Source organism: Larus michahellis, chromosome 9, assembly GCF_964199755.1.
Source record: "Larus michahellis chromosome 9, bLarMic1.1, whole genome shotgun sequence".
In the NCBI taxonomy this organism is placed as follows: Eukaryota; Metazoa; Chordata; class Aves; order Charadriiformes; family Laridae; genus Larus; species Larus michahellis.
This window is the reverse complement of record NC_133904.1, coordinates 41,422,071-41,438,166: the sequence shown is the minus strand read 5'-3', so window position 1 is coordinate 41,438,166 and position 16,096 is coordinate 41,422,071. Positions and strand designations below refer to the sequence as shown.

Here is a 16,096-nt window from a genome sequence, read left to right as displayed (position 1 = left end):
CACTTTTTGCTGTGGTTGTTCTGGAAACCGCCAATAGCCAAAAATTTTATCAGTCAACATGTCATTTGTATGATTCTGTTGATAATACTTTATCTACTGTAAACTGATAAAGCTTAGAGTGCACTTACAGATTACTGCAGGTGTAAATTTGTACTGATCAACACCCATTGATTCCTGCCAATGTGTGACTAGACTCCACTACAAATAATGTAAAATAGCATACTCAGTTTACAGAGGACTAAAAATGTGCAGAAAAGCAACTACCACCAAATAGTGGACATACTTTTAGCTCACGTCCTCACTTAACACTGTGGTAGCTTGTCTTTGTATGTGCCTAGAGCTGCTGGAGAGCATGACTAATCATTTGCACTTTTAAATCCAATTCACCCCCTTGCCTTAACAATAGCAAATCACCATAAACTACTTGTGCTAATAAAGGGGTCCCAAACACACAAACAAAATCTAGCAAGAGCAGCAGGTGTAATTTGAAAAGTGAGCAATGTAATGAGATTTGAAAGAATTTAATTGAAAAGCTATGAGCAAAGAGTGAATTCAGGCAGAATCATTCAATTCATGTAGCCATGTGGAATAATTTGTCATTTATGACGGTCAAAACAAATATTGCTGCATAAATGACTTTTAGGAACAGCCAGGCATTTTAGCAGCCTATGAAAAATATGACAGGGTAGAGGTTGAAGGAAACTTGGAGGACAGGGCTGCCAGACAGAGTGGTCCAGTAATTCCTGCATGTCACTCCAATTCATCACCAGCAGTTTATGAAGCTGGTCAGATGGCCACCTTCTGCTGTCAAACTGGAAAATAATTCACCAGTACAAGTTCACAAATCACCTCTTTTCACAGGGAGCAGAAAGAACAAGGCAAACTCTCCCACCAGCACAGCTGTCTGTGGAAAAGCACATCCTTGCAAGATAGCCCCATCTACCAGGGGACACCTGGGCCACCCCATGACAGTAGGTCTTGCTCCTTTCTCAGAGGGGCCACCCTTTCCCCAATCTCCAATGTACATCTGCTTACATCTTCTTCTAAGCCTGTTTCTTTACAGACCAATGTTCCAAAATCAAAAAAGAGTGCTGAACCAGCAGGTAAACATAGCAGGTATTGTTCTCAATTACACCTTTTCATCCCAAAAGCTATTGAAACATTGCTCTGTACCAGATAGAGTGAACCAGTTGGTAGGGCCGGGGAAAGCAGGAGGTTGCCTAAATTGCCTTTAAAAAACAACTTGACTTTTTATGTTTGCGTTTTTCTTTTTATCTGAGCATTGTAATTGTTCTTCAATAAACAGTGGCATGTAACAATACTAATTAAAATGCTTATGATTTCTGATATTCCTGAATATCTGTAATTGTATTAAGAACTAATAAATTCTGATATTGTTGATTATCTTTAACTTTATATTAGCATGTTCATTTTTTCTATGTGGCTGCACTGTAATTTACTATCTGATTAAAAATTGAGTTTCTGTTACATTTTTAGGGTTTAGAATCCTGGATCACAGTTACTAATCTCACTTGTCTGTCCACAACAAAACTATCAAGAGGCAAAGTGATAACATATATTTTTATATATATACATTTTTTTTAATGTAGACTGAAGGGTTACATGTTACTTGCTAAGAGATAACGCTGTTGTCGTGTTTCTTCAGCAAAAAAGGCTGACAAGACTTGTTTCACATCTGTCTGTATAATATAACAAACCCATGAAGAACTAGTGATGAAAAAGCTGTTTTGTTGACAATTATTGTGAAATGCACCCAAACACCAAGATATAGGCACTGCTCATTAGTGCTGTATTGTAGCTCAGGATTTTGTCCCTATAAATACTTTGTGTCAAAATATTTTTCAAATATATTCTAGGCTGCAAGCCTTTTCCTTACAACCCCAAGAGCTATAGCCTCTGAAGCCTTTTATCATCTTAATCATACTCACACGTACCTTAACCATCAAAGCTGTATGATAACATTGCCAGCCATGTACAGTACTCCATGTGTAGTCCAACTACCCCTTTCTACAAATGCCATTTTACCTGTTTGTTTTGTGCTCCGCTCATCTACTAATAAAACTCAGATCTCTCTGTCTGTCTTACCATGGACAGGCATTACATTGATGGCTTTCATTTTCCATCTATGACTACAAAGTTTTTTGCCTTACAAATTATCTCCTAGTATCTAGTATCATGACTTCGCACAGGAAGAAGAAAGGGAGTAGGAACTCCCCTTCTCCCTTTAACTGAGCCACTGAGATCTTCCATTTGGGTCTGCAAAAGTGAGAATGCAACATGCTGTCCTTGCAGCTCCCTCGCACAGCCACAGCCGCTCAGGCAACTGCCCTGACACTCTGGCACAGGAAGTTATGGCAGCACCTTCTATGTTCACTTAAATAATTGCTGGATAACTAAATAATAAGAGCAGGGCTCTGCCCCTAATTAAAAGTCTCACCTAGCACCTACTTGAAATAAATGCTAAAGCAACACTAATATGAATATCAAATACACAGTCGTTCTTCACTTAGTCCACCACTGCTCTCTTGTCTGCAAATAACTTTGACCAGGCTGCCTCGTGGGATCACATCTTCAGTAAAGCTGCTGCATTAGCCTTGGATATCATTAACTTCTGATTACCTTTTCCAGCAGCAAGTTAAAACGGTGCTTCTGGATCCTGCACCTTCAAATTTTCCTGAATCTTTCTGTTATTCCAACTTCTGGTACATCAGCACCGCATTTATCCTGATTTCAAGTCACTCTTTAGATGCCCATACTGTATTCACCTACGAAAATCATTTATTTCATCTTGACACTTCCATAACTACCGCAATCTCCAAAAAGGACTAAAAAACAGATTTGATGCAACTTTAAAAAAGGGAAGATCCTTATTTTAGAATCAAGCATTTTGCAAAAAGGAGAACACTCGCATATTCCATATTTACATTTTTAATAATTCAGGTCATAAACATTTTAATAACCTACTTAACTGTAATACATATTATAGTTAGTTTAGGACAAATTCATTAAATTGTGAAGTATGAATATACCGCACTGTTCAAATAATGAAGAGAATACAAGAGTTCTAGCAAGGTCATGATGAGAGGGAGAGCATAGAATATCTGTTATCTAAAGAATATCCATCATGGGGAATTGAATTAGATGCATCTCATTTTCACTTTGTCAAACTTAGTTCATATTCTGGTTGAAGACCAGCATGCTACCCAGGATAGCAACTATCCACAAGGCAAGTATTATATCTTCATTTCTTAGGTCTGGGGTCAGGTAGGTCAAATCAATACTTTAGAGACCTGCCCGTGGTCAAAAATGGACAACAGTCACGTGATATATGAATCTGGCACACAGGGAAAAGGACTTATTTAAAATGTGGAGTAATGATAAGGAAAAAAAATTGATTTCACTCAAAACAAAGGGAAGAATTCTATTCCAAGAACATATTAGAAATATATGGACTAATTCAGCTTGATACAAGAAAGCAGAATTCTACTTATCATTGCTTTAAGTAGCACCCCATTTTAATCAGTATGTCAAAACACAGACAGGGAAATACCTAATCATTTGTTTATATGGTTTTGTGCAAAAGGCTGAAAAAACCTCAACTGTTTTCAGACACACGCGAAGTTCCACAGACACTGAAGGCAAAATAATTATAGATTTCATACTGCACAGTGGAATGGAAAGGGATTGGGAATATATTGGTAGGCAATATTTTTTACACATTCATTTCTGGTACCTGACAAAATGAGACAAAAAAATATTGTTGACTAGTAGATTACTACATGGACTCAGAAACATACAGTGTATGACCTCCTGATAAACAGGTTACTTTCCCCCTGACAGTCCAATGTTCCTAACTTCATTCTTGGAAAAGGTTGTGCCACAGCCTTCACTAAAGACAAACCCTACACTAGAGAAGCTGATCATCATAAAGTAAATTAAAGCTTAAAAATATGGAAAAATCAGTCAAAAATATTAATGACTCAAGATGATTCTTTTGTCTGTGTTTTATTATAGGACAAACCTCACCAAAAGCCTGTTTTGCAGCTTTAGTCAACCTTTTCTCTGTTTAGCATTGAAGACAAAAATGGAGTCTGAAATACTTCCAGTGTATAGGGAGGACTTAGGTCCGCTCCACCTTTTGCTTTTGCTACCAGCATTTCCAGGTTTTGTACACACCAAAAGGCAGAAGTAGTCTTCTGTGTAATTTTATAAGATCTTGATATAAATTTCCTCTAGTTTGGGACTGCTTGGCTATTGGGATTTGGTTTGGACTTAGTTCTATCAAATAGATTTATGTGAAACACTCACATTCAAACATGTGAAAACCACTTTTTCTTATTACTTCAAATCTTTATATTTATATCGGCATAGAACAAAGATTCATACCAGTAACTTTCAATTCAACTGTTCTTCGTATAAGCTTGCCTTCAAACTTCAGTTCACAGGTATAATTTCCTCCATCTTCTTCCTGGACCTCTTGTATTAAGAGAGTATTTCCCTTCTGAATTACAATGCTTCTCCACATTTTTGGCTTACATTCCTGCAGGAAAAAAAACCCATTGCCAAAATTACCCAGCTTGTATGACATAATACAGTGTTGCCTGATCAGATTTTCAGTATTATACGTAAGTAAACAACCATCTCAATATATTTTGCAATTCAAATTCAAATACAATTTCAGAGAGCACAGAGATCTGAAACTTGAATTAATTTGAAGACAGAAATTAAAGAGAAATGTTTTTAAGGTTCAGTAATTCCCACTGTATCCCATAGGCCGTGTTTAATACATGGTGCCCTGAAGCAATGGTTAAGTATCTCCTCTTTTTCATGATCAACAACTGCCAAGACCTCTGCTTTAGGATGGACCATTAAAATGCATCTCTGTTTGAAGGGAGTAAGGGCAACATCTGTTAAGAGTTAGCCTGAAGGCAAACTTAACACACAGTCTCAGGCTAGAACCATTTACCAACAAAAGAAAACAGGGAGAACAGCAGCAGTTTTGTGAGCAAGAGAATTCAGGAAGCCTGGTTTCCTTATGGTCCTTTTTTTTCACCACTGGCTTCTCTGGCACCTTTTCCCATCACTGGGCTCTTTGGAGCATCACCCCCATGTGCGTCCTCTGATGGAGTGCATGGTACTGATGGCCTGCAACTCTCACTGACTTCCCCAGGCAGACCTTAGCTGTTATTTGGCAGATTTAGGTTTATCACTACGAATTGTGGTCCTACTGGAACAGCATTTGAGTCCTTCTGTATAGTGTGTGATACAGGGAAAGAAGAGGCTCTCCCCTTCCTAACATACTGTATCCTTGCAGCCAGATCAGTCACCGTCCACACTAACGGTACTCATGATCGAATACCTCCTGGAATATTCTGAACCAAAACCATGGGCACAACCTGATCATTGTCTCTTTAAAATGGTACTTTAAGATTATATATTTATTGTCTCTCAATAACTTTAACATCAAGCCTGTTCTGCCGGCAAACAAAATCACACTCCTGTCAGTTCTCTAACCCGCTCAGTATTCCTGACAGTTCTGGAGGCTCTGGCTAATTCTGTACCCAGAGCACACAAAGCAACATAGGGTCCTCGTACCTTTAATGCCCCTCTATTCCCTCTGTCAAGGTGGCAACACGGAATAGGCGCTTGGCCTTGCAGCTAACAATCTCACATCAGTTACAACAGGCTCAGCAACTTCAGAGATTCGTGTAAATAGCCCAGACCTACACCCCAGTTTCTGCTCATCTGCAACAGCAGTGTCAGAAACACAGCAAAGAAAATAGAACAAAGCGTTCTCTTAAGAAAACAACCAAACAAGAATATACATTGACATGCAAATATACTGCATGACAGCAAGAGGACAGAATGACACAAATGATTTTTTTTATGGGACTCCATACACATTCCAAATCCACGATGTCAGATTCTAAATTAAAGGACAATAATAAAGGAATCAAAAAATGGCACAGTGAGCTTCTGGCCTTGCACTGAAGCATTTATCCCTCTCCCTAGTAGGCCAAATTCAGTTACAATGTGGTCAGATTTTGAATTCAAAGTAAGCGTATTTCAGATATGCACCCTTTCAGAGCAGCAGTGAAAGACCCTATCATATGTTACCAGTTTTATATTCTCTATTTTATTTTTAAAAGTATGGGAGCAAAGAGATCAAAGATATATTTTTATACACTACATGTTTGTAAAAAGAAGGGTGACGTCTTTACTACTACAGAGATTAATGATTTAGCACAAACATTGTTTGTGCTATTGTGGTTTTACAGTGAGGAATTGTTCTGTTGGAATTGTACCACTAATTTCCTAATTGTTTCTTATTGTATCTACTTAGAACACTTCATATTAAAAATTATTTATAACCCTTTCTTTCCTAAATTTTAGCTAATTAATTTTTCTTCTACTGATTATGCAAGCTTTCTAAACATATGTTGAAAATGCCTGTTTTATTCTGCTTGTTATTCACAGAATAGTTCAATCCACAAAACTAAAAGCAAAAAAGTGGAGAAGTTGGAAAATCATAACAATTTGTATTTTAAGCAACGAAAATGTCCGAGAAACAAACCAATACAAAAAAAATCTAACTTGTCTTCATATTGTGGAAACAGTCTAGATTTTTTTGCTACAGGTCTGCTAATTTCTCTAAAAAAGTAAGTGTTCAATTGTACAACTGTTGCTTGTTTAACCAATTAATTAGTCTTTTCTGCTTTTGCACCACATTTACCTGCTAGGAGAATCTGAAAGTTTATTTTTCTACTCTATGTATTTCTCCGTAGACATCTTAAATATTTTGGGGCTTTTTTCCCCAATAATTAAGGTGTACACTATTATGCTTCTTTTTCTCTTCCTTGAAATTTAAGTGGCAGCACCTCAACAATATTTTTTGCAGGGTAGATAACAACTACCTGTCCTTCACCTGACATTTTGATTGTTTTCACAGCCCTTCCTTCAACCCAGTAGTAGAAAACTGATAGTGGAAATGAATTAAGCCTCCACATTCTAGATGTAATATACTTTTTCCTCTGCCAGCTGATTTTTCATGAAGCTGCTCTTACTGTTACATCTCATTCATTCAATCATGCCTTGACACATACACTTATTTAAAAAAAATCCTTATACTTCTTGTCAAAACAGTTCTAAGAGGCGTTAACACCACTGTACGTATATCAATGGCATTACTTGTGGAAATCTTTAAAAATAAATACTTCATGCAGTGTAATTCTAGCCAGAAGTGAAGTTCATACTACTGTTAAAAGAAATCCTCATAGCAAATGTTTTATTACTTATCTGGTCTGTATGTGGAAATCTATTCAGGCATAATTATTTTAAGACCATTTTTAAATTACAGTTAACTCCCTGTAAATTGATGCAATTATTGGCTCAGATTCGTTAATCCCTCCACATAGAGAAGCCTTCTGGAAGGCAGGGCGAGTCCTCCATACGGTGGGCTTGCACCATTACTGTCCTGTCTGATGTTACTTCAACGGTCGTAAATCCAAACTCCCCAACCACCAGCAAACTGGCAGGTTCTTGTGAACACAAGGATTTCTCTTTTCAGACAAAGGTATAAGGAAGGAACATTGAGGACTTCCTGATATTTATTTATCTACTGTTCTATTTTGGACAGCTTATGCTCTCCCCCAGATAAAAATATTTTCTAAATATTTCATCATAATGAACAGGAATTGCCCCCCAGTGCCTCTGGAGCCGATTTAGACAAGAAGATGGCTGATTGATTACACCTGCATGAACACGTCAAACTCAATCACAAAGGCAGAGGGGGAAAAACTTGAGGATCCAGTGTGCTATCACTGGAAACAGATGCCTTCTTGAGAAAGTGTGAGTCAGATCCTGAAGTGGAATATTACTTTACACTGTTCTTCAGGAGAAGAGACCTGCTTTTTGCTACACATATTGCCTCACACAATATGATCTTAAATCCCAAAGTGCAGTTTGTAGGGGTTACCCCAGTATGCATCATATTATTTTGAAATGCAAGTAATTATGTATTTTCTAGAAACTGGACTTATGCTCTTTTGAATAGGCAGACCTCTATTGACAGTTAGTACCATAATATCCTCTGGAATAATCTTCCAAAACCCTGTTTCAGGAATAAGTTTCAAGGGACAACCTGACATATATACCTTCTGCGTAACATTAATATTGACGTTTCACATTACTGAGCTTCCTGACTCAGATCCAGTGTTGTCTAGGAACTGAACTGATAACACCTTACTGTTAATTACGGATAAGGAGGTATATGTAGTAGGTTATTCCATTTATGTCTGTTTTCATTACCAAGCCAGACTACAGTTTTTCGACTTCGATTGTCTCACTGTTATCATCCAACCACATCAATTCTGTTCAGTTTCACTGCTGTGATGACTCATCAGTCAGCTGTCACACTCCAGCCTGGTGTCACACAAACTGTGTGCATAATCCAGATAACATGTGTGGGCATATCGAACAAAGACCCTTCCATTCCCTTTCTTGGTCAGCACAAAGTATTGTTGATGTGGCATTGTACATGCATCTTCCTTAGACTGATTTCTGCTCCATGACAGCTTAAGATTATTCCTGACAGACTATTTTTCCAGTCTGCTCTTGCAAAAAAATTTAGATCTTCCGTGACCTGGTGTCCACTAATACCTAGGTAGATAGGGCAAGAAACAGCTTCTCTCTGGTACCCTCTTTTCTCCAAGATTTCAGATTTAACTGAATGCATATATTTTATATATGAACAGCACTGAAGATATCCACCCATATGCTGAGAGAAACAGCTTCAACGGCTGAAAGAAAAACTTTGTTTACACTAACAGTGGGTTATGGCACACTTTTTGTTACTATAAGATAGAACATGTGAGATTTCTGTGAAAAATAGAAATAGATGACAACTTTTATAATTGCTCTTTTCTGATGCAACCTGCTAAGGAGGAAAAAAAAATCCGCAGCTCTGCACATATTACTTATTTCACAGAAAATAACTATATTTAAAGAATGTTATTAAGGTTGGCAAATCAAGCACTCAAAATTTAGGATTTAGCTAGTTTGTGTTTTTCTGTCTTCATTACCTGAACCAAGTTTGTCCTAAATGTTCCCTCTGACTTTCAGCTCTTTATTTTTCTGCATTTTTTCTTGCAGCAACTTGTACCTGATGGCTTTTCCTATATCAGATTTTAGTCCAAGTCCACACAACGGGTAAAATTTGCCAGACCTTGCTATGGTCTTGGTACCTGACATTTGCGTGACAACCCATATTTCAGTCATTCTCCTGTTTTCTTGGGAAGCTACAGAAACACATTACCAACACATGTGCTGCCGAAAGTGGTGTGCAATACTTGACAAGCCTTGGAGAAGGTACAGCCACAGGAGTTACCTGCTGAGTAGTAAAAGTATCTGACAGACCTCAGTAAAATTACTCAATGAGCCTCAGCAAAAGTAAAAGCATCTCTGCGAAATCACCCAGCAGACTTTGGTAAAAATTAACAAGCCTTGGTGAAATTACCCAACAGACTTCATAAAAAGTAACTGGGTGGCACTACTGAGACTGAGAGGGGATCTTATCAATGCTTATAAATATCTAAAGGGCAGGTGTCAAGAAGATGGGGACAGAATCTTCTCAGTGGTGCACAGTGACAGGACAAGGAGCAACGGGCACAAGCTAGAACACAGAGAATTCCATCTCAACACAAGGAAAAACTACTTTGAGGGTAACAGAGCACTGGAACAGGTTGCCCAGAGAGGCTGTGGAGTCTCCTTTTCCAGAGATATTCAAAACCCGCCAGGATGCGTTCCTGTCCAGCCTGCGTTAGGTGAACGTGCCTTGGCAGGGGGTTGGACTAGATGATCTCCGAAGTTCCCTTCCAACCCCTACAATTCTGTGATTCTGCAATTCTGTGTGATACTGAAGCTGGTGGTGCTGATACACCTTTTGCTCCATTGTAGGTTGCCTCCCTTTCTTTCTACTACAGCATCAGGTAGGGAGACATCCCACCAAGGTGGAAACTGGTACAGAGGCACAGTGTTTTGGGAACATGGTATTGCTGTTAGTGAAACCACTTGACCTCCTGCACAGAACATCCTCATTGATGCTGATTTCTGCTAGACAATGCCTATGCTAGGTAGTTTTGTCTGTAATTTAGTTTTTCTTCTGTGATACTGTATCTATGCATTTATGACAGTGGGAGAGCATCCTCCCGAACAGTCACAAACCACTGCAGGCTCAGAAAAGGCCTCAGACTGAAAACAGTGGAAGTTTTGTGTAGTTTCAGCACAATAGCAATAAGACAGCAATAGTTACCTTGTACCACACCACATCTGGCTCTTGACTGGCTGTTTTGTAATCCTCGATATCAGGACAGGAGATTGTCTTTCTCTTAGTGACTTCTGATTTTTCCAGATATCTGATCTTGCTGTTGTAGCAAAGCCCAGATTCATTCTCAGCTACTGTCAAGGACATGGACACCTTCATGCAATACGTTGAGTTTCTGCAGGGACAGAAAAATGTTTTCTTTTATCCTACCTCCTTTTTACCATGTTTGTTTCAGCATAGTAAATTTCTTTATTAAGCTCTCATCTTCATAAACACTTCAGCGACACATTCAAATAGTGACTGTCATGCTGCTTATTTCCAACACTGAGGAATTACTAGAAAACATGAAGGCTCATTTCTCATTTACTATGAAGAACCCTGTAGAAATTTTGTTAACAAGCGATGTAACCCAGCACAGCAGCTCTTTAGAGCTTGCAAGTCTACAAACACAGAAACCTGTTGGCATCTCAAATGCTGGTCAGGATACACTGTTCCATTTCCCCTGTGTGTCACGCGCACTCTCCCTCTTTCTCTCCCACTTTCAGATTTCACTCCAGTATGCAGTGCTATACATTTGAGAAGCGGATTATGCGCTGGATGTTAAAGCACATCATGCAGGAAGAATTCGTCCCCCTGAAGGAACTGCTATATAAAATCCTGCAGCATGTGATACTGTGGTGGGTCGACCTGGACTGGCTGCCAGCCGCCCACCCAGCTGCTCTCTCACTCCCCCTCAACAAGAGGGGAAGGAGAAAATAAGATGAAAAAGCTCACGGGTTCAGACAAAGATAACACGATCACTTACTGATTACCGTCATGGGCAAAACAGATTTGACTTGAAAAAATAATTTTAACTGACTGCACATTAAAAAACATTTGGATAGTGAGAAAGACAAAAAAGCTAAAACACATTCCTCTCACCTCCTTTTTTTTAACTCCTCTACCTCCCCCAGCCCCGAGCGGTGCAGAGGGTGGGGATGGAGGGTTGCGATCTGTCCATAACTGTCCTCTCTGCCGCCCCTTCCTCCTCACACGACCCCCTGCTCCAGCCCGGCCCTCCATGGCTGCCGTCCCGTCAGGAAAGCCCGCTCCCCGGGGGTCCCTCCACGGCCGCAGAGGAGTCTCTGCTGGGGCCTGGAGCGCCTCCTCCCCGCCCGGCCCGCGGTGCCCAGGGCTGTTTCTCACACCTTTCCCCTCACCCCCCGCTGCCCGGCAGCGCTTTGCCCTTTCTCAAACGGGCTTTCCCCGAGGCGCCGCCAGCCCGGCTGAGGGGCTCAGCCCTGCCCGCCGCTGGGGCCGCTGGAACCGGCCGGAACCAGCTGGAACCGGCCGTGTCCGGGGTGGGGCAGCCCCTCGGCTCTCCTCAGAGGGGACCCTGCAGCCCCGGGCACCGCACCCAGGGCAGATAGGCAAGAAGTCATACTGGTGGTTACACAGACATTTTGGCCTTAAAATCTTGTTAAAGGTAATCCCTTAGCGCTTCAAACCATTGCCTGCTGTATCACCAAAGAATCCTGACAGAGTTAAATCCGGGCGAGTGGATTGCGAGCTACACCTAAGTCTGTCTTAATATCAGGGTGGAATAAACGCAACAGCCCAGCTCCCCTGCCTCACAATCATGAAAACAGGATTAAATTAAATTGCTTGAGACTTGCATCTTTAACAGAGCTATCAGGCAGGCAATAAAAAAATCCCAAATGGTGTTTGTCGTGGCGTTACTGTGAAGTGTTTGTGCTTTGCACAGGATCGCTGCAACCCAGACTGTTGGCTTCTGCCCTTCATTAGGTGTGATGGCAAACAGAGGCCTTTAAAAGCAAACTACAAAGCACAAGAGACAACATAATGAGGCTCTTCCTCCCATCATGCATCACTTTGTCATTTTAACTGACTGCGCCACAACCAAAAAAAGCCTGGAGTAAAACTGATGTGCTGGGTGGTGGCTCCCATCAAAGGCAGCTGTCGAGGGCTCTTGCAGGAGATATGGCCGCTTCGCCACTCATGACAATGCTTTTAATTTAAAAAAAAAAAAAATCCAACATGCTCCATAACAAATCTTTTCTTATGCAACGTTTCAACATGTCGCCCCGTCAAGCAAGCCTGTAGTTAGGAAGAAAATAAAATGGTCTATAGGGCCACTTCATCACAGCACTAAGCCTCACACTAAACAAGCGCTGACAAAATACTGTGCAAGGTACGAGAGGTATCTGCAAGGCAAATCAACAGGCAATCTTCAGAAACCTCTCGTTTTCAGCATCGTTAGTTTTACGTATTCAGCAGAACCACAGAAATCTCCCTTCCTATTCCCTCCTCTTCAAAATGCCACCTGCACATTTATGTAATAAAATTGGTGGATATTTTCTCCGTCCCCCCTCTCAGAGCAGAAAGGCTCACTTTGCACACTGCCATGGTGTTTTTCAGTTGAGAGGCTATAAAAAAGTCTCATCCTCACAAACTGCACAAAATGTGTTATTTTATCTGAAACAAAAGTTCTCTGGATTGAAAAAATGCATCATTTTGGGTAGGCTTTTCAGAAATACTTATATGATTGAGGGAACATAAGTCAACTTTCTCCCAAACTACTTGCTTTTGAAAAGGGTTACCTTTTTTGTAGGAAGAAAATAAAACATCTTTGAAAAGTTTCAATGCTTCCTAACACAGGACTGAAAATCCACAAAATATGGATACAACCACTCAGTATAATCAATAACAACTAATCAGTAATGATTATTTAACTTTTCTGAATGACTATAAGTATTACTGAGTGCAAATAAGGTCACATGTGCTCAGTAATAATGATCCAGGCTAATCAAGAATAAGGACTTTGAATAGTTGTCCATTACTTGGTGTTATTTAACAGTGCTGTATTTTCTGCTAACAATCTTGCATTATTTAGATAGCATTCTGAACAGCGCTGGAGGCTACTTCTATTTAAAATGCTTCCTGGAACACGACCTAAAAATGTAGTATGCTTTTCATTAGTTACAATTAGAATTGAGTAGAATTGAGAAAACTAAGTGCCTGGTGAGCACTATCACTTTTGTTCACACTCCATGACCGAGACAATAAATCTATTCAGGTTCACGATGAAGAAAGCCCTCACTAAGCCAACACCAATAGACTTGAAAGCTTTATGAATGCTTCTTCACCACCCACTCACGTTAGTGCTACAGCTGGTAATTCAGAAAAGGGCAACTTCTCCAGGAATTCCAGTGAACGAAGCATTCCTTTAATCTAGTCATGGAATCAACCATGTTCATTCTATGTGGGAATTAGTAGATGAACCTGTTAATTTTCCTACACAGAAAAAAACAACCTTGTAATTTGAACTGTAATTTGCAGAAAAATGTGCATTTGGTTTCACAGGCACATGGGAACATACTGTCTTCCCTCCCTTGTGGGGCCTGGGGCACAAGCCCCAGGGAGGGAGAACTCAGGAAGGGGATCACAAAGCAGTCAATGGTCACTACAGCATTGTTTTTACCACCTCGGTAAACAGACAGGAGTATTATGGTGCTGGCCACCACGCAGGTCACTGAGGCGATAGGAACTCACCTACAGAGGTCCCTCAGGAAGCCCATAGAGCTGCTGTGCTGGGGGGGGATCCAGCACTCCTTGTCAATCATTTTCAGGATCTCTGTGTATGGGGACTGACTAGCATGAATTCTACATTTATTGCTTTTCCTCTTTTAAAAGCTAAACAGGTGGCCTATGAATTATAAAAAGGAGGATCTACTTTTGTTTCCAGTACATGGTCATGGACCTTGGTGGCAGAGGTCAACGCTGCCAGCACTTTGCAGACTGGCTGGAAAGGTTGTATGACCGTATTTAATGAGGAAAGCTGGAACACAAGTACAACAGATAACAATAGCAAAGCTGGTAACCCAGGTTTTGCTGTCAGAATCAGTGGCTGAAAGGAATAAAAAGGAAGTATCTTCCAGGTGGATGAGGAAGATGCTGGAGGGCTTGTGGTGGTGATCTCGGTACTGTGAGGCCAGGTAAGAAGAGCTGTATATAGGTAGAGAATATTGGAACACAAAGGAACCTGGCAGACTGCAAACAACCCACTTTCCACATGTAAAGGAATTAAGCCCATGAGTCTGAAAGCAAGTCTTTTAATAATTTGTCTTTTCTGAAAAGTTCCCAAACTATTCATTTTCCAGGGGAGTTGATTTCCAATGGATTTCATTTCTAAAGGAAATAGCAGCGGTCATATGGGGAACAGGAAGAGGGGAAAAAAAGACAAAAACACTCCATAGTGCAAATAAAAAAATTTAAGTGTCTTATGTTTTCACAGTGAAACTAAGATTCATAATTCCCTATTTCAAAGGACTAGTTATAAACTGGGCCTACTCTCTCGACTGGAAATGTGAAGAAGGGTTTAGCTTTGCCAGAGTTCACAAAGTAGTTCCCTTTGTTCTGGTGGCAAGGCATTTGTAATCCCCAGGCCACTTGGAACTGGCTCTGAACTACAAACTGAAGCCAGCTTAGAATCCAATAGAAAACCACAGGGAAAACCAAGGGAGTTTAAGAGATCTCAAAACAAAAGCAAGCAAAATTGTGAGTTTGGCTTGACTTCGAAGCAAGGACAAGAGGGAAAAAAGGAAGATACAAGGAAACGGATAAGAAGGACATTTGCAATCGGAGTGCCAGTCCCTAAATTATTTTTCATCTTGTTTTGGATTCAAGACAATTAATCAGCCCTAAGGCTGAATTCAGATTAGAGGAAGTATCTCCAACTTTGCAAAAAAAAAAAAACCATTTTTGGCATTTGTTTTTCTGCTAAGTGAGGGTGGTTTGCTGAAAGAGTCAAGTAAAACAATTTTGTCTCTAGTATGCACAGAACCTTCCCCCCTGTTTATCTATTTTCTTATAAAGAGGAAGGAGGTAGCAAAGTGGCTGAGTATTTTATATCTACTAGATCAAAAAAAATCCCTAGATTTGAACTGCATATTTATATAAGAGGATTTGCAACTTTTTTTCCTCCAGGTTCATTTTTCATTAAGTTTTAGGGTTTTTATTACATTCTAAGACTTAGGTCTTAGAACTAAGACTATGGTGGTAGATTCAAAAGCTGTGAAGTGTATTTATCAAAGCAGTGCTCAGGGAACAGCACAGCTCAGACTTAGATCTCTTCCAACGTACCTAAACACTCTGGCTGTTTCAATGGCATTTTCATTGGCTTACTGAAATACTGGTTGCAGGACTGTATAGGTCAACCCTGACCTTCACCTTTGCTTGTTCTGAGTTCAAGCAACAACAGCACAACCAACTGTCCTTGTACATCTGAAGGTCCACAGCAATTAATGCACTACCAGATCCACTACCAGCTGCTATAAGAATGTGCCATGTTATCAGCTTTCAGACTTAATTGAGCATTTGATTGTTTTCCTCTCTCTTCACGAGAATCTTGTAAATTTATTGCTGTCTAAATTTCACACTTCACATAATTGTTATTAGGCAGTTTCATTGGTATCTGAGCATGTTTTGCTAAGATCAATGAGGTCATGGTTTGTTGATCTTCTTAAAGAAAAATGAGTTATTTATTATCATTGGTTTTTTCAGATCACACAAATGTAACATCTTTCCTAAAAACAAATGGATTATTACTTTCTCTTCCAAAGTTTCATTTAAGTGCTAACTTATTTTTCACTGACTACCACTGCTACGTGTTTGGGGTCATTGTCTGGAAAAGACTGAATTCCTGCTTATGCTGTAAATCACTCTCAGAGGTTACAAATCACAGATCCCTCAAGG

At 40.0% G+C, this 16,096-nt stretch overlaps 1 protein-coding gene across 3 annotated transcripts in view; it reads right to left on the bottom strand.

The window, feature by feature from the left end:
* IL1RAPL2 (interleukin 1 receptor accessory protein like 2) overlaps positions 1–16,096 on the bottom strand; it is a 391,439-nt gene that overhangs the window by 165,908 nt on the left and 209,435 nt on the right. For all 3 annotated transcript variants that reach the window (XM_074601410.1, XM_074601412.1, XM_074601411.1), the window contains exons 4-5: positions 10,331–10,517; positions 4,408–4,561 (exon numbers count right to left, since the gene is read on the bottom strand). In XM_074601410.1, coding sequence (XP_074457511.1) covers positions 4,408–4,561; positions 10,331–10,517 — 341 coding nt within the window. The remainder of the gene's footprint in view (positions 1–4,407; positions 4,562–10,330; positions 10,518–16,096) is intronic.